The sequence below is a fragment of the Podarcis raffonei genome, chromosome 2 (assembly GCF_027172205.1).
Source record: "Podarcis raffonei isolate rPodRaf1 chromosome 2, rPodRaf1.pri, whole genome shotgun sequence".
Taxonomy (NCBI): Eukaryota; Metazoa; Chordata; class Lepidosauria; order Squamata; family Lacertidae; genus Podarcis; species Podarcis raffonei.
The window spans coordinates 48,749,832-48,769,761 of record NC_070603.1 but is presented as its reverse complement, the minus strand read 5'-3'; the positions used below and the strand labels follow the sequence as shown (position 1 = coordinate 48,769,761).

General features: G+C 40.3%; 1 protein-coding gene across 16 annotated transcripts in view; it reads right to left on the bottom strand.

Moving 5' to 3' along the window:
- The window catches only part of TENM2 (teneurin transmembrane protein 2), a 719,087-nt gene that overhangs the window by 189,668 nt on the left and 509,489 nt on the right, over nt 1-19,930 (bottom strand). For all 16 annotated transcript variants that reach the window (XM_053376484.1, XM_053376486.1, XM_053376485.1 and 13 more), the window contains one exon: nt 6,806-7,044. In XM_053376484.1, the coding sequence (XP_053232459.1) occupies nt 6,806-7,044 (239 nt within the window). The remainder of the gene's footprint in view (nt 1-6,805; nt 7,045-19,930) is intronic.

The window sequence follows — 19,930 nt, the reverse complement described above, 5'->3', positions numbered from 1 at the left end:
CCACCAGGACAGCCTCCATCACTGATCTTAATGCATGGGTAGGCTAATACAGGATAGAGCGGTTTCTCATGTATTTGTACCCTAGGTCATTAATGGCTTTAGATGTCAACATAAGAACCTTGAATTGGACCTGGCAACCAGTGCAGCTGTTTCAGAATAGAGTTGTATGTGACCAGCCCACTGTTGCCACCAACACCCTGGCGACCACATTCTGCACTAGCTGCAATTTCCATATCATATTCAAGGGCAACATCATGTAAAGCACATTTAAGGAGTCAGTCCAGGATGTCAGCAGAGCATGAATTATTATAGCCAGGCTATTTCTTCTCCAGAAAAGCCACAGTTGATACACTAACCAAAGTTGCACAGAAGCATTCCAAGCCACTGAGGACAGTTTGCCTTCAACTGGCAGTGACAATTCTAGAAGCATCCTGACACTATGTTATGTCAATTGCTTAGAATTTTAGATAAACTACTTAAGAGTCATTTGAACTAATAGTAAGCCCCAAGGGTTACACAGAAAAGTTTGATGGGAAGTGTAGAAAGGTGGAAAGACTTTTAATAAATACCCGCTAAGCTGTTGAGCAAACTGGGTACACTTAACTTGGTCATTGGCCCAGTTTGCACATCAGTCATGTGGTTTACCTTGAATGTGCAATTAGTTTATTGTGAATGTGTAGACTGCTTTTGCTTTGTTCCTTTTCTAGTACAGTGAGAGTGACAAACCATTATCTTCAGCATGATGTCTGAACTGGAAATTGTAGTTTGTTTGAGTGAAGGAGACTGCGAGTGGAAGCAAATGACAAAACTTGGCTCCAGATCACGGCTTGTTTAGAGATAAACAAAGCACAATTCCTGGTTCAATTCTCACACAGCTAAGCAAAATATTGTGATTTGGTCTGTGCCCCCCCCCCGCTCACTCTAGGAGAGAAGCAAAGCAGGAGCAATCTGCTCATCCATAGCAAACCATTAACCATGGCTTACCACGATGTGTGAACATTTCTGTATCTTAGTAGTGGTGAAAATGGAGAGAAATAGCATATTAAGGATATTGCAAGCCAATTAAAAAAAATAAATTTGAGCACTTCAAGTTTCTGATATAAAATTATTGACTTCAGGGAGCAGAAATGTAAAAGAAAAAATAGCATAAAATGTTAGGTGGCAAACATATGAAACTAGAAAACTAAAAACCTTAGTGATGTGTGTGTGAGAAAGAGAGAGGGAGAGAGAGAGAGAGAGAGAGAGAGAGAGAGAGAGAGAGGGAGGATAGGTAAAAACAATGTGATGAATAAGGTCATCATTTCAGTCTTGCTAGCACTTTCTCTTTGTATCCTAACTGAAAGACAGAGCCAAAAAAAATCTTAATTTACTCTTTAATTGGCTCATTCACCTTGACCTTCAACTAAATCCAACTGCAGTCATTGTAGTGCCAGTGCCAAATGTGGCAGCCAGCCAAAAGTAAGTTCTTTCCAACCATATAGATGTGGTTATCCACTTTTCACAGACTGAGATATTCTTTACTGTTTTAGAGTTTGTATAACCTCTCAAACATTTCTAGTTAAACATGTTCCAAGTCATCTCTGGATTGTAATGAATTATAAATCTGAAAGCATTCATATATTAACATATCCAACTAGTATATATCCAATTAATAACTTAACATATCTAATTAATGATACAGGGTGTGTTTTTTTGTTTTTGTTTTTAAATACACATATATCAAAGTTGTTACTCTAAAACTATGTCATTTGCTTTGGGGTTTCTTGCATGTATAACGAAACCTGCAGTTTCCCCCTCAATGCTGTATGACTACTATCTAGCACAAATCGTGTACCAGTACCATGACATCCTTGACATGTGTAGACATATTTTTTTAAAGACATGCTAGAATTTCTGTCTTACTGCTGATGTCACATTAATGTTAGCCTCAATCCTGCAGCAACTGTGTAACTATTGGGCAGTGAAAATATTATGGACAGAAGTAAGGACTATAATGCATAGGAGAGCAGTGCTGGCTAGAGAAATGGCTGATTACGGTACTTCCTAACACCCCTGCTTCAGGGAAAAAAATACTCAGGGGATGGAAAGAGTTAAAAGAAATGCATGCAAACACTTTTAAATAACAGGAAGCTATATAAGTGTCTTTACAGAGGAGCAGATAACTAAATATAGGATATATGTAAGTAAAAGCATGAAAACCCTTTTAATACACCCAAATATCATGTAGGCTTGACCAGTAGGAGAGGCAGCAAGCAATTGTGCCTCATACTGATGTCAGCCCAGTCTGCATGTAACATTTACTAGGACAGTAGTCCTCAAACTTTTCAGACCTGGGACTTATTTTTTCGCTCAACCATGGTTTGTGTCACATTTATTATTATTTTTACTATATATTTGTTTGATGGTACTGTTGTTGCATCCACCCTAGTCACGGTCTCCATCCCTAGTTGAAGCCCAAAGTGCTAGGCAACATCCTGATACCTCTTCCATCACTTTTGGTGATGTGAGTTAACTGGCCAACTATGGAACAGCAGAGCCCTACTAGGCATAGAAATATATTACTATGAAAACTTAACAGGTGTTAAGATTGTGCTAATTACGTTCCTGTTAGAATACTGAATATGGTTGGCTATGTCGCAAAGCTAGATTGTAGGAAAGTAGCCAAAGACAGCAGCTTCTGTGCCAACTGGTGATGGGGTGTGTGGTAAAATCCCAAGGTACAGTTATGACACCAGTTCTGAAAATCTTATGGCTGATCTTACGAGCTACTATGTTAACATAACAGATTGTAGGATTTGGAAGTTTTCTTGTTATACAGTGGTACCTCGGGTTAAGTACTTAATTCGTTCCGGAGGTCTGTTCTTAACCTGAAACTGTTCTTAACCTGAAGCACCACTTTAGCTAATGGGGCCTCCTGCTGCTGTTCTTATCCTGAAGCAAAGTTCTTAACCTGAAGCACTATTTCTGGGCTAGCGGAGTCTGTAACCTGAAGTGTATGTGACCTGAAACGTATGTAACCCGAGGTACCACTGTACTTGCCTTCTTGTGCCAAAATGTAGACCATCATGGGTCAATCTTTTACTTAATCAATTTACAAGAGAGAACTGATGATTTAACCCCCTTTTTATTAATAGTTGAAGGTAAGGTCTGAAATAATATTATCTACATTTTCAGTCAAAAGCTGAGAACTAAATGGATTGTATTCTCCCTATTCTGTGCATACACTAGGGCTGTTATATAAGTGTCTCTTCTTCACCATCTTTTTCTGTCATTTCCCCTTTATTTCCCCAAGTCCAGGTCTATTTCACATGATGGAAGGCAGCAAAATAGTCCCAGCACTCTAAAATTCATCAGTATGAGTCTCAACATATCAATTTTCAAGTAGAACAACTTTAAATACATTGCAGGCTTTTAGCTTCCCTAGAAAATAATACTTCTATTGTTTCCCAAGGAAACCCTAAGTACCCAAAATTACCACGCTTTTAACATACTGACATGTTGATGGCCTGATGCTTTTCCAAGCTCAGAGTCAGATTGACAGAAGTCAGAGTAGTTTAGAGGAACACTTAAAATATGGCATTTTACATTTGGAAAGAATTACTGCAGCGAAAAAAAATGACAAGGTGACTTTCTAATTCTCAAAGTTTGGCATGGAAGGAGAGAACAAAAATGAATTTAACTGACAAACGCTTTCATCTCTGATCCAGCTACAAAGAGCAAAGATAGGCCAACAATAGGGTTTGTGGTATATGCTTCCTATTAACTACTCGGAGCAATGCTGACTGTATTTTTTCTGGGTTTATCACTTGATCCACTGTTTTAGAGGCACACCTGTTTTAAAAGAACTAAATCCCAATCTCATAGCCTTCACAATGGATTTTGTTATATTTTGGTTTGGGGCTTTCAGAATTATCTGACAAAGTGGTGACAAGTTTTTGACACAATGTGCTGATGCTTAAAGAAACCCAACACAACAACATAATGTACAATATATATGTCACATGATGTTAGAAGGATCACACAGAGAAACCCCTTAAAGAAAACTTACTGCTGAACTGATACACCTGCTTTCTTTCTAATTATGTAAAACTGCCACATCCTAGTCAATTGCATTTGTGCAAAAGTAGAAGGGAGCACAGATGACAAAAATTAATACATGAAAGCTGTTGAAAGTGCTCTATAAAAACCAGCTCTTTAAAAATAGCTCTATCTTCAAAACTTTAATACGTTTCCATCTTCTTTTTCCCTGAGATAAAACTTTTTCGTCTTGCTTTTAATTTCATGCTGTTGCTTTTGTTGTCCAGCATTATAGTTTCAGGGAAAAGTGAAAGATGGCACAGAGCCAAATTTTCCAGCCTAAATGCCTCCAGGGAAAAACCGAAACATTTCTGTTGAACCTCTTTGGGGGTGCATAAACATGCATATGTGTATCATATGAAACATAATACATTCCACATACTTTACAGTGCACATTATATTTGTACTTTTGTAGTAACTGACTTTACATGTTACCAATATGAGAATAGAAACATGGGTTTTTAATGAAATAATTAAGGGGTGGCTCTTTTTTTGTTTAACCTCTAGCTAGTGTAGTATGATGCCCTGAAATATTCACCTACAATATTCTATTTCCATCTAATATAATAATGACACCTGTAAATTAAATATCAAATCTTGCTAAGGTCATGGCTTAGAAGCATGTTGTGGACAACTTATTTGAAAAGTTAAACTGTACATTGTATATAAATGAATTTATCTGTATCTATAAAAAGCAGAATTTAAGAAATGCTTAACGGCAATTTAACTCCTGTACTCGTCTTACTGGCAGCCAATTGAAATGTTACTCCACCATATGGAGGCTGATAAATGCTTCCCTATGGTGGCACTTCTTCACAGCTGGGGATAACATTTGCAAGCACTTTTAGCACTTAACCTGTGTGTTCTTCCAATCCTGTGTACAGTTTCTCTGCCAGTATAGTTGCAGCGTGGGATGTTCAGCACTGCCATACAAACTACTTAACTGGTACAGCACATGGTGTAAGGCAGGGCTTCCAAACACCCAGCACTGCCACACAAGCATTTTAAGTAGCTTCCAGAGGGAGTGTGGCCACAGTTTTAAAGGAATACCTTTTGCAAAGTAACAAACAGCATACATCTTAAATACACAGCTGGAAGTAGAATTTTCAAAACAGATAATACAAATAATGTTAGCCACAATAACATTCAGTAGGATTCAAAATATTTTTCTATTACAATCATACCTTGGGTTGCGAATGTGATCCGTGCGGGAGGCACATTTGCAACCCGCAGCCTGAAGCGTCTTGTTTTCGCATGACGTCATTTTGTGTTTTTGAGCATGCGCGAGCGCTGAAACATGGAAGTAACCCATTCCGGTACTTCCGGGTTTGGCGCGGTTCGCAACCTGAAAACGTGCAACCTGCAGTGTTCGTAACCCGAGGTATGACTGTATACTTCTATACCACTCTTCAGAAAGTCCAGTGCAGTTTCTATGGGTTCCTAAAAGTTTTCCATCTTGACACTTACCAGGCTGACACCTGATTTTGACTGTTTTAATCCTTGCTCTCCAATGACAATGTTAATAAATGTTCACAGATGTTAAAGAATGAATGAGCTTTTGTGCCAGGTAAAGAAGACGAGCAATGCAATCCTATGCATACTTACTCAGAAGTAAGTCCTACCATATGGGATTTTACTACCTAGTAAGTGTATTTAGGATTAGAGACTAATGTACAAGAGGGATGCAGACTGCACTACTAGTTTGGTTCCTTTTAAAGGAAATTCACTCTCCACTAACAAATGCCATTATTCGTTCATATTTTTCTCCCTTTTATTTGCCACACATGTATCTTGGACAAAATTAAAGCTTTTTTGCTTGTATTTTTATACATAATCTTCAAACTCCCAGCAAAAACACCTCTGTCAAAAGCAAAATGTATAGCTATGTGGAGCTTGCAGCATGCACTCTAATTAATGGTTGATTGTTTTAAAACTGGGACAGTGGTTTTTATGTAATCAAAGAATGAATTTTGTAAATTATGTAGGTTTATTTGATTTCAGCAAACTTATGCCTGTCATTAGAATTATGGTGGAGGTGGAAGAGCCCATTCACTGCCAGATTGTCTTGATACAGTAGACTTAACATCTGAGGACACGTAAAAGATCAATACCAGGACCAGCCAATAGTACACGGAACAAGCTGATTCAGAAACAAAGACAATACACAATCTAACAATGCAAGAGTATGGAGCAGCTAAATCAGTGCCATAGAGCATGACACGATGGAATAAGAAGAAAGTTAAAGAGGGGCTTTATGTATGTTGACTTTCAAAGTACCAATTATTGTGCAGAGAACAAAACCTGTAAAAAAGAAATAGTGGCTATACAGTATTCCAATTCACTAGCTATTCTGCCTCCCACCACCACCAGCCTGCTCCATTCAACCCAGGATGTATAAAACTGATAGAATTAGGTCGTATAAAGAATCCAACACTTGTTATCTCAAAACAATATAAACTGGGCATGCTTCAGGGTCTTACAGTGAAGTATTTCGTAGCCCAAACTATTAAAAAAGCTTGGTATATATGCTAACAAATTTAAAAAACAACAGCCCTGCTATCTAATTAAAATTAGATTAGATTCTAAGATGTCCAATGTCTTTAAGCAATGTATTTCTCTCCCCCTACCCCCAAATAACTGAAGAAAGGGATTTTGCATGAGGGGCACGGCAGGGTGGAGTGAAGCAGTTGCGCACTTCATGTGAGATTTTTTTGAAATATGGACTTACCTATGAAATAGGCCAGCAGGATGGCGAGCAAGATTGCAGCAGCAATCGCTGATAAAGCAGCACATTTCCAGCTACAGTACTTAGAGGGCTTTTTCAGTTTGAACGCATTTCTGGAAAAAGTATTTCTTGGTAGCAGTCTGGGAGGTGGTGTGTAAACTGTTCCTGAGGTCAAAGGGTATCCAGGGGAAGAACTGCTGAATAGAGGAGTTGTTCCAGAAGATGTCTTGAACAAGAAATGCCTGAAATGCAAACAAATGAATCACAGTTAACAAACAGGACAGACGAATAACTCAGCTGTTTCGGTATACGAAGTAAAATAGCGGCACAGCCGTTCAAGTGGGTGGTCATAACTACTCCTTGTGGAGCAAAATCCATAGTTTAACTAGGTGCTGAGTGAAGAAGTACTTTCTGTTGTCTGTCCTGAACCTTCCAACATTCAGCTTCACTGGATGTAAATGAGTTACAGTGTTATAAGATAGGGGGGGTAACTAGTCTCTATCCACTTTCTCCATATCATGAAAAATTCTATATACTTATGTCTTCTCTTATTCACATTTTATCTAAACTATAAAGACCCAAATGCTGTAACTTTTTCTCATAGGGGAGAGTCTCCATTCACTAGAACAGCCTAGCTGCTCTTTTCTGAACCATCTCTAGCTCCACAATGTCATTTTTGAGGCAAGGCGAAAAGTAGCGTACACAATTGGTTGTAATGAACAGAGTTCTGCTCAGGCCCATTTAAATTAACAAATATGGCTAGTCTAGGTTCATTAATCTGTGCAGAACATAGCTGGATCCAACTCAGGATTCCAGGTGTGGCTGCACCATAGATTTGTATTATGGCATTATGATATTGGCAGTTTTATTTTCAATTCCTTACCTATGATTCCTAGCATTGAATTTTTCACAGCTGCTGGATCTTGGGTTGGCATCTTAATTGAGTTATCCACTACAACTCAAATGTTTCATTCCTTGCAGTAACCACCAATTCAGACCTCATCAACATATATGTGAAATTAGTATTTTTGATCCCAATGTGCTTCACTCTACACTTACTTACATTGAATTGTATTTGGCATTTTGCTGCTCATTCACCCAGTTTGGAGAGATCCTTTTTGGGACTCTCTGCAATCTCTTTTTGTTTTAACCACTCTGAAACATTTGGTACCACCAGAAAACCTGGCTACCTCACTGTTCTCCCCTAATTCTAATTTGTCATCCAAATATCCAACCACCTCCCAGGCCAGTCTCCTGCTACTAATGTATTTAAAGAATTTTTATTTGTTGGTTTTTATGTTCTTAGCAGTGTGCTTCTTAAATTCTTTTCTAGCATTCCTTATTGTCTACACTACGGAAATAGCAGTACACACAGAGAATTAGGTGATAGGAACCTTGGTGACTGTGCAATTTCCACAAACAAAAACACCAAATAGAAGGGCAACCAGCCATTCAGGAAAAAATCCTAGCATTATAACAGAAAAAAATAAAACCACCACCACCACCAACAATAATAGAAGTAGTTGTGAGATATGAAGAGAGCTTCATGACTGGCATATTGTCATTTCACCTTAAGAGACCTAAATAAATCTGCATGCAAAGCCGGTAGAATTGATTCTAAATAAGCCTTTGTCAAGGCAACAGTTTCCTGGGCACATGGACTGATTCTAGGAAGAGCCGGAGTTCAGTAATAGACAACGTCCCAAGTTCAATTCCAGTTAAAAGCAGAGGATAGCAGTTATGTGAATAGCCTCTGCCTGAGGCCCCAGAGACCTGTTGCCAGTCACAGGAGACAATACTGAGCAGGGTGGACAATTAGGCTGCCCTGGAATAAGACAGTATCCTAAGTTCCTATGAATGAAGGCCACAGTCCATTCTTTTAAATATCCCCACCCTCATTTTAAAAAGCTGCATATACCGTATTTTTCGCTCCATAAGACACACTTTTTCCCTCTTAAAATCTAAGGGGAAATGTCTGTGCGTCTTATGGAGCGAATGTGTGGTCCCTGGGGCTGGGGGGGGGACCTGGGCTTCTCCCGCCAGCCCCGACCTGCTCTTTGGGGCTGGCGGAGGGGTAAATTGCTTCCCCGGCCTGCTTTTTGGGGCTGGGGGTGGGGAAAACCCGGGCTTCCCCCGCCAGCCCCGACAAGCTCCTGAGCAGCTCTGGGGTAGCCTGTGAAGCCTCCGCAGGGCAGTGGGGAGCCTTCATCCCGCTGCCCTGGGGAGGCTTCGTGCGGCTATCACTGGCTTTTGCGGGAGGTGGGGGAAGGGACAAAGCGAGGCTCTCTCACTTCCCCCACTTCCCGTAAAAGCCCCCAAGAGCCGCATTTTTCCCCCTTGAATTCTCCCCCCAAAAAGTAGGTGCGCCTTATGGTCAGGTGCACCTTATGGAGCGAAAAATACGGGAGTCCACATAATTGAGCTTGCATAAACTTAGCTGACTTTTGCATAATTAATAGCATGCATTCAAACTAAATACAGTAACAGTACTGCTGATTTGGTTGATACAGGTTTAAGAACATGTATTTATTAATTATTGGAATTAAATTAAATACAGTAACACAGCTGTTGATCTAGGTGATACTGATGTGAAAGAAACACTCTTGATATACTAATTAGAACTGGCACTTAAAAGAAAATTGTTTCACACATGATTTTCAAGCATTACCCAGGGGTTGCTGTCAGCATTAGATGCCAGTAAAAGTTGCAGTTATCCTAAAATAGATATTAATAGCCCTGGAGTTTCAACTAGTAACTACTTGATTAAGGTTTGCTTTACTTATTGCTATACTGGGAGGGCAGAGGAAGTGAGGAAACATAATGCTCTAAGATCCATTCGATGATGTGTAGGATCCATAAATGCAATTAGGATATATCATTGTTTTTTATTTTTGTTTTTAAGTTGTAATCATTCATCTTGTTTTTATTATTGCTTGTAAGCCGCTCTGAGCCCGGCCTTGGCTGGGTAGGGCGGGGTATAAATAAAAAATAATAATAATAATAATAATTATTATTATTATTATTATTATTATTATTATTATATAATTTCTTCTTAATGTAGATGCCTCAACCCTATTTTAATGACAGCCCTGCTATTAGGTATGGTGACATATCCTGCTTCAGGGCCAACATTTGAGGATACTGTGTTGTCCATTATATCTTGCGTGTATGTGTGGATTTCCTAGGTTAAATAAAATCTGTCTCTGCGTTGTTTCCACTATTTACCCATCATTAATGGGAACAGGCATACCTGTTGAAGCCACAACAGATGCAAAGCACATGTTCATATTTTCTGACTGTATTCTTAATATGTTTTAACCTGTTCTGGGGGGTCATTTTGGTTGATCACATTACATAGTTCAATTGTACTGGAATTTCTAGGGAAATTAGATTTGACTTACAGATACCAAAAGCTCTACTGTTTAACAAATGAATGTGCACTCTCTCTACATGCATGCATGATGCTACATAACTTTCATGCAAGGGATACCTTCCACAGAAGGCTATTCACATATAAAACCCCTTAGGAAGAAACAGGAGTCATGCAGAAATGGTGCATTGCTCCTTAAGACTAGGAGGTGGTTCACACATTCAACTACAGCTCATCAGCTGTACTATAATCAAGTAATGTCCACACATGTGGGAACCAGCTAGAGCCTAAAAACAAGGAAGGATCTGAATGGACAAGGAGAAAAAGAAAAGAATAGAAAAAAGGCAAATATTTTCACATTGTTTATGAACATTACCAGTCCCTGAAACAACGATATCTGTTCTTTGTTTCCTGAGCATTGAGATTAATCCATTCCTTTTCTTAAAAAAATCAGTGTCTGTGGCATATGATACTTAGCACTACAGATAGAAAGGTTGGTTATGGAGGATGTCAGATTAGAAGTCATAATGAAAGACAGGAAAGAAGAGAATCTGTGTAATAGCACACTGGAAAAGAATACTAAGCATGAGTCATGTCTAGAAAGTGAGGAGTGCACACGGGGAGCTAGCAGAACTCTTTGTGCTCCTGAAGCTGTAATTTTCTAGGACAGCAGCTTTTTCTTTGTGCAAGGGAGATTGCAGTGATATCTTAAGTATCTCACCAAAAATATAGTTAACAGCTTATTAATCATGCTTCCATCTGTAACAGTCTCTCTAGAAATAAGCAGCAACATACAGCCATTTGCAAGTGGGTTAGAAAATAAATATAAGTTTCGAGGAGAATAGTCATAATCAGAACAAAAGGCTAAAGAGCACAACCTTCTTAGGATTACATTGAGGGTTAGGAATGGAAGCAAAGCTATTCTTTTAGAATCGCATTGACAGACTCTGATTTCAATAAAGATAAAACCTTTTAAATACACTCCTATTCCTACCATACTGGTATTGCTTTGCTTCCCCTCGCCAGCAGGAGCTTCATACCACTGAGCTGATGCCTGATACAAAATGCTGACTCCTGGGATAACCATGGTGTGCCATTCATGAACCCATCGTCTGAAGTGTGCCTTCCCTCTCTATCTTCCCCAGTCTGTCATTCCCCCTCCCCTTACCAACTTTCAGGTGGGAGTGGAAAGAAGGCAAATTAGACATCACTTCCAACTTTAGCAGGACTGTCACCTCTCCTACAATGCCTCTATTAGCAAATGCCCAGTGGGAGAGATCCTGATGACTTTTTTGTTGTGATTTTACCCTTAGTCCTGCACTAGGGGTAGCCAACATGGTGCCCTCCATATGTTGTTGGACTATAACTCCCATGATCCTCAGCCAACGAGGCCAATGAACAGAGATGATGGGAGTAATAGTCCAACAACATCTGTAGAGCACCACATTGGTTACCCCTGTCCTACACTGTATTTTAAGAGCTTCCCTTAAGAAGATGAAAAGTCAGTAGGGGGTGGACAGATGAGCAAGGTTACCAAGAAGTCCAAAGAAGAAATCTGTAGTCAGAAATCACAAGACCCTCTGATAAAGGAGATGATCAAACTCCCTCAGGTGAGCAGTTCATTATACACAGTGGGATTTCAAAACAACTTTCAAACCTGGATGTCTCTTTTGCCTTTGAAAGATGACCATCTGTCATGGATAGTTGTGATTCCTGCATGGCAGGGAGTTGGACTAGATGACCCTTGGGGTCCCTTCCAATTCTTTTTTTTAAAAAAATAACATTTATTACTTTTAAACCTTACAAAAAAGAAGAAAAAGAGAAGAAAAAAAGAGGGGAAAAACGAGGGGAAAAAACAAAAGAAACAAAATACAATACAATACAATATATAAACAATACACAACATTAACACATTAGGCTAAATAAAACAAAGCAACAACAATTTAAAAACATACATCATACCATTTCAATGCCCTATCTTTCATTCCCTCGTTTCATCAACCTCCTCTCACCTCCCTTTTTGTATTCCACTTCTATTAATTATTTCAGCAATTCCTTTCCATCTTTCACTATTTTCTGTCATATAATTTTCTTAACTTATTTTAACCTTATTTTCCATTAATACTATAGTACTTATTTATGCTTAACTCCTTATAACATTTCTACTAAAACCATGTAATTTCATTCCAACATTTTTCTAACACTCATTAATTTTGCAATATTTCTATAAATAAACTTTAAACTTTTTCCAATCTTCTTCCACCGTCTCTTCTCCCTGGTCTCGGATTCTGCCAGTCCTTTCCGTCAATTCCATATGGTCCATCAACCTGGTGATCTTCTGTCTGAGGCTCTTAACTCTTTTCCAAGTCCCTTCTGCGGATCTTCTTCATATTTATACATGCACTTTACTTTGTCTTCTGCTGATCTTGTTCTTAATTTCCTTCCTTTAATGCTGAAGAGTAGGTCTCGGGGAAGCTCCGACTTAGCAATGTTTTTATTCCTTCTCGGCAGTTCAGCCAAATCTCCATAGTTAAAACTAAAATCCAAAAGATATTTCAGGACGTGTTTCAAAATCCATCCAAATCTGAAGGTCCCCACAACTCCAATCTCCTCCTGACCCAAGTCCAGGTCCCAAATGTCAATACATCCCTGCATGGGGGTATCTATCCAACTTTCCTTCTCCAGTCCAAGCAGGGCTCCAATCTTCAAAATCTGACTTTCTCTAAATTCAGTCATGGAAGGCAACAACTTATATTCATCAAATTGCCTCTGTGAGGCTGGGGCTCTCTCCTTTTCCACTTGTATTACTTTAGGTTCCACAACAACAACTTTCTCCCTCGCCTTCTCCACAATTTGCCGTGTCAAAGTAGATTCCTGTATCGATTCCTGAGTAGTTTCTGTATAGATATTCGCTTTTTGTCCCAAATTAGTCACCTTTTGTCCCAAGTTATCAATTTTGATAGTCATCACATCCGTCTTCTTATGGAGCTGTTCCAATGAGTCACTTATCTTGCATAATGCAATCACCAAGGCTTCTTCTGTCGACATTCTTACCGATCCAAGGTCAATCCCTGGTTCTCACGGATTTTTATCTTGCAGCTGGAGATTCCCCCAGCTCAACTCTTGTAGCAGTTTCAAAGGCTCCCTCTAGAGGGAAACAATTTCTATTTGTATCAATCCTTTTAAGCATGGTTCAAGCAATAAAATCAGTTTCAATTTTCAGTTACTTTTACTTCTTTTTAAATGCAGAAGGAAACAATGGAAACAATGTATTTCTCTTATTTAACTATCTGTCAACATACGTTTTGTTCACAGTCAATGAACTTTTCCAAAACGTCAAACTTGCTAGCAGCCCGTTTCCAGGTTCAGAGCGGTGGTAATTTATCTTTCTTCACTCTCTCTCCTGCAGGCTTGCGTGGTCCAAAAAATTCCCCCCCTCTTCTCCTGCCTCCAAGGGGGGTTTACTGATTTTAGCCGATGGAAGTTTAACCCTTTACAAAGGACTTTCCAAGACTTTAGCTTGCAGCCTCTTTGCTTCAGTCTATTTACAAAAGGGGAAGGCGGGCTTCCTGTTTAGAACCTCCCCGTTTCGGTGCCAAATTAAGACATTTAAAAATCCAATTTTCCGTTCTACTCACAGGTATTTGTTTTAAGATCAAATTGTCCACAGGAAAAAGTCAGCGCTCTCGGGCAACAGCAATGCGGCTTCACTCAGTGAAAAAAGCAGTAGATTCAAAGCACCGCACCACTCACCCCACGTCGCTCCGGATCCCAGAAACTGGGTTTCCCTGCGAGTAGGGGAGGCGCAAAAGGTGCCAGCCAAATCCCACGTTCACAGGCTTCTCCCGCCTGTGATTTTTGGTGGGGGTCCCTTCCAATTCTACAATTCTATGATAAGGGCCTGGTTTGCTCAATACAATAAGCCAAACTATGGCTCACCACGAATGTGGCAACATGTGGGCTTTTGGAGAGCAGATTGCAAGCATTTTGCTCCTCCTGAGTCCTTTTTTCTTCTATGCCATACTGAGCTGAGTTGAGCTGAGCATACTGTTCAAAAACTGGGCTTGCGGTTATGCTCTCTCCTTGTGAACCCCAAGAACAAACCTTAACCACAGCTTGGGGTTAGTGAGGAAAGAGCTTAAACCACAAGCTGGGTTTTAGCTCAGTGTGGCAAGGGAGGAGAAAGAACCAGGGGGAACAAAGTGTTTATGAGCATCTCCCCAGAAGCTCATACCAATAAGGTGCTACTGGAAGGATTTTTTTTTATTTTGTTTCGACTATGGCAGACCAACATGGCTACCTACCTGTAACTAGAAGTTTGTGCAGGTCCTGCTAAGTCATAGCATGGATGAGGGTGTCAAGTGAGCCAAGTCAGCAGGGAACAAACTAAACTTCCAAAACAAAAGCACAGTGCCTGGGTAGAAACACTGGTCTGCTTGAAGACATCAATATCAAATCTGAATTAAAAAATGCTACTAATGCTACATCTTCATTGGTCTATGCAATATTCAGATTAAATGGCACAACAGGAGCGGAAGTTAACCTAGAACAAGGTCCTAGAAAATGGGACACACATTCTAAGTCCTTATGACCAACTAAAAAATGTCTATTTAGGGCATCGTCACAGACAGACAGGCACCAAGTGAAACTGATACACTAGCTGCCCATGGATGTAGGCAACAAAAAGTGCACATCTTCATGGGTAAAGATTATACACATGTCTATCTTACACGTGTGTGTGTGTGTGTGTGTGTGTGTACTGGGAATCCACTACTGGCAATAGATTCCCCAACATATATTTACATTATAAAATATATGATCCTAACTCATAATGCTGTATGCTTTTCCTCCAAGGAAAATGTAAGAAAAATGTCATGTGTGAAGCAGCTTGAATTCAGTAATTAAAGAATGAAACAGAGGATTAGAATTCTATTTCAAGTGTATGTCTCCAGATAGATAAGCATATGCACAGATAAGCTGTAAGTACAAACATATGGAGAGGCATCTCCTTTGTCCACACAAGCATATGCCCATGGTCACAGATAGGCACAACTTGCTGTTTCAGTATGTTTGCTGGCCTACAGCATATAATCAATATTCAAGTAACTGTTCATGGTTTGGTAGCCAAGGAAATGCCATTAGGTAGGGAAACAATGATTTAGAATCAACACATATATATTGTGGCACTTAATATCTACTCAAGCACATTCGGAAGCCTTTCAGGAGCAAACATGTTTCTAGCACAGCTTTATCTAAAACATGGCACACCAGTCTTCCAACGGTTAATGTTTTTTTAAAAAAATGCTAGTTCCTTAGGCCACAGAGGCAAAGCTTTTTAAAAAAATAAACATAAAAAAATGCAAGTGTTAAGTCAGGCTGTCAAGTGCGGTGCCTTAAGTTCCAGAATAGCTTGTCACTGCCATCTTGGTACTCTTAACACAGACACATTTGGACACGCAGAAACACAGTGCTTGAAAGTTGCCTGACAGGAAAGTAGCATGTTAGACTAAAAGGCAGGTGCCAGTTTTTAGGCAACTCATTCTGTCAAAGCATTAAGCTGAGCCTAAAGGGACATATGTGTGCTGAGAAAATATCTTAAATCAGGTAGAGGAACAATAGAATTGCTGCTGTAGCATCACATGTCTAAATAAGTGGTAACACCTTGCGGGGAACTAGTTCATTTTCTACAGCTGAGATGCTATTTTCCTTGTAACAGGGAAATGCTGACACTTGCACTCCTGTGTCACTTCATAGGTCTATAGGGGAATGGCCTTCACCTAGTCAGAGATCAAAAAGTTTGATTTTGCCTCAAGGAAGGCACATGTACGTTGCCACATTGTGGGGTTTGAGAAATCAATGAAGACAGACACTTGCTTTTCCAATTGATAACACAACATAACACTTGCTCATCTTTTTATTATTATACCTATTTATACCTTGCCTTTTCTCTGAGATGGATTCAAGACAGCTTACAGATAAAAATAGGAAGAGCTAAAAACATAGAATAAATAATTAAGAAACAAATATACATTGATATCTATCTATCTATCATCTATCTATCTATCTATCTATCTATCTATCTATCTATCTATCATCTATCTATCTATCTATATCAGTGCTTTCCAAACTTTTCATTTTGGTGAGACACTTTTTAGACATGCATCATTTCACGTCAAAATAATTCAGTTTTACTAGCAAACCGGAGGCGCTCTTCAGCAGTGGAATGTGCCTGTAAGCCGCCCAGGGCGGGTGTATGTGTGCCCCCAACCCCCCTGCAGCTGGGGCAACACCAGCCCCAAGCAGCATTGCTCCTCGCGCCACCATCCCCGGATCTGAGCCGTGCAAGGCTGCTCAGGCAGAATGGTGTGAGGACGCAACAGCCATGCACCCCAATAGAAGGGCACATGGTTGCTACATCCCCACACAGCCCTCTCTGAGCAGCCTTGCAAGGCTTGGCTCTGGAGAGGGCAGCGCGAGAAGGGCATAAGCATGCATCCCTCAACCCCAGCCTGGGATCACACGGCTGCCACATCCCCAGCAGCCTTGCAACTTGGATTGCAGCCTCAGTTTCTTTCTTTCTCTCTCTATCTGGTGAGGTGCTCCAAGGGTTAAACTAGAGATTGTCCCATTGCCTAGAGAGGCCCAGGACTCCTTGAGAGACTTGGGGGGGGGGGGCATTTAAATACTAGACTATTCTGTTCTAGCCACCCTGGGGAGGAAAAAATGGCTTTGGGATCTTCCAGTAGTAGTATTGTTGATGGAGGTTGGTGCATTTGAAGGAAAGGTGAGTAAATAACTGCAAAAAATGAGGACGATTTGTTGCTGCTTTTCAGAGACTAGAGCAGGGGGAATTGGACTTCAAGCCAAGATGCAGATAAGGAATCCCATTTCTTTGCAACCATCAAGTTCAGCCTGGGAGCAAGACATTTGCAAAAAAAAAAAAGCATTAAAAGGGTTCAGAACTGTCAGATCTTTAAATCCACCCCCTGTAGGTGTTTGCTTTTAAATGGTGGTGTTGACCTGCAGGAATCAAGCCCGCTGGAGCTGCCATGGTGATCAGCACCGATCACCTGCCTATTTGCTGTGCACAGAAATGTGTGCAGGGCAAGGCTGTGATGCTGAATAAACAGGCTCTCCTGCATAAACAGACTCTCCTGGCAGGGGCGCCTGTACACCCCTGGCACTGCCCCCTCCTCGTGCGCCAGAACCCACCCAGCACACACAGACCCCTGACAGGCCCCAGCCACAGGAGGCGCAGCAAGTGGAGCATGCGCTGTGGTGCAGCTGGTGGGGACAGGCAGGCTGGGCAGAAAAGGAGTGTGCTGCCCCGCAAGCCAAGAGGCTTCAGTCGCTTCAGTGGAGGGAGAATTCTCCTCAGGTAGAAAGACTGGAAATCAGCTGGTCAATCCAGCATGACACAACACACTTCCACACTGCAGCCAACACACTAATGTGTTCCGACACACAGTTTGGAAATCTCTAATCTATATGATACAGATGGTTACAATAAAAACAGCATGGCACCAGCCCTTCAATGAAAGAAGTCCAAAAGTGTGTTGGAACAAGAAAGTCTTCACCTGCTGGCAGAAGGATAGTTTCTGTAGGAAGAGAGTTCCTAAGTCTGGGAGCAGCCACCAAGAAGGCCCTCTCCCACTTCCCTAATAAGTGTGCCTACAAGGGTGACAGGACCAAGAGAAGGGTATTGCTTGGTTCATGTGTGCACGAATATAAATAGGAATATAATGGTCTAAGGACCACAGATGCAGCAACTGTCAACAGTGAGGAAGTACACCACAAAGCTAGCTCCTGTTTTATGCTTGCTGTACTATGAATCAAGCTGTCATTTACCTATATACAATAGCCTACTTGACATTTCTAGGGTATATTTAAGATCATGTTAATCTTGTGCCCAGAATTAACCTTTTAGAAAGAACCTAGATGTGATCTTCCTTACAACACTTTCTGCTCCTGTAGTGTGATGAAACAGAATGTGGTGAAAGCTCTGGATTGCTGTCAGATATGTACATATGGATGAGTATAATATAAAATGAACTGTCCTGAGAAGTATTTTGGGGGAGAATGCAATGAGCCAGCAGGCATGCATGTGTACCTACACTGAGGAGAAGAACTTTCCCACTGTGTGTTGCAGGCACAAAAATAACATTAAGCTCCAGGCAATTCTCTTTGAGCTTCTACATCTGAAGGAGGAAGATTATTTTTTTAAATGAGCTGTCAGACGCCTTCTGACCTCACAGGGCTTCTTGCCGATAGTTATAATGTCCCAGCATACCACGCATTTGTTATTAACAGTATCAATAAAGCTAATATCACATTGCCCTTCAGTGGAGGGTTGTGGGGTTTGTTTTGTTTGTTTGTTTTGTTTGAATGAGGCGAATATGAAAGCTACTCATGTTAATTAATGAGTTAAGCCTCATAACCTCCCCCGAGAGAAGGGCAGACTCTCAAGCTTGTTTAAATCTCCAGAAGGACATGCCTTTTCTGATAGTCAAAATAATAATAATAATAATAATAATAATAATAATAATAATAATATCACAATAAATAAGACATTCCACCTCTAAAATATTATTACATTTTAAAGCTTGTCATTAAGGGCCATCACCAGCCAGTTAATCCAGAAATAATATGATTGCCACCACCTACTCCTCCTCAAAAGCAGGGTTCGTAGACTCAGAATCAGAGTGCAAGAAAAAAACACATGTATGCAAAATATTTCTATCCTGCTTTCAGCAGAAAACAAAGTATTCAGGTATTAAGTCCACTGCTGCAGAAAGTCATTCAAGGGAAAGTGGAGAGATACTGGCAAGCCTCATCCCCTCCAGTATGATATAAGACTATAAGAAGAGCCTGCTGGATAAGACCAGGGGCCCATCTAGTCCCATATCCTGATCTCACAGAGGCAAACCAGATACTTATGGGAAGCCCACAAACAGCATCTGAGCACAACAGCATTCTCTCCAGTGGTTTTCAGGAACTAGTATTTAGAAGCACACCATCTCCAACTGCGGAGGTAGAATGTATCTATCAGGGTCAGTAGCCACGGATAGCCTTATCCTCCATGAATTTGTCTTTTAGAGCTATCTATCATTGCTTCTTGTGGGAGCGAATTTTACAGTTTAGGTGTTATGTAAAGTACTTTCTTTCATCTGTCCTGAACCTTCCAACATTCACCTTCACTGGATGGCAGTGAGTGCAAGTGTTATAAGACAGGGAGAGAAAATTGTCTCTATCCACTTTCTCCATACCGTGAGTAATTCTATACACTTCTATCATGTCTCCTCTTATTCACATTTTCTTTAAACTAAAAAGTCCCAAATGCTGTAACCTTTCCTCACAGGAGAGTTTATCCATCCCCTTGATCAGTCTGGTTGCCCTTTTCTGAAGCTTTCCCCACTCTGCAATATTATTTTTAAGGTGGAGAGACCAGAACCGTATGCAGCATTCCAAATATGGTTGCACCATATATTTATGAAATCATGATACTTGCCATTTTAATTTTAATTTCTTTCCTAATGATCCTTTGCATGGAATTTGTCTTTTTCAAAGTGGCTGTACACTGGGTTCCTTAGGGTTCAAAATCATGTGTGAAGGCCCTATGAGTAGAGGAAGCTCCTCATTCACAAATTTAGCCTCCAGCCCATGGAGTGCTATAAAAAAAAAGGGCAGGACTTAACAGTGCACTTCCTCTGTTCATTGTGCAATTGTCTTCACATGAGTAAAATGAATCTCCAAATAGG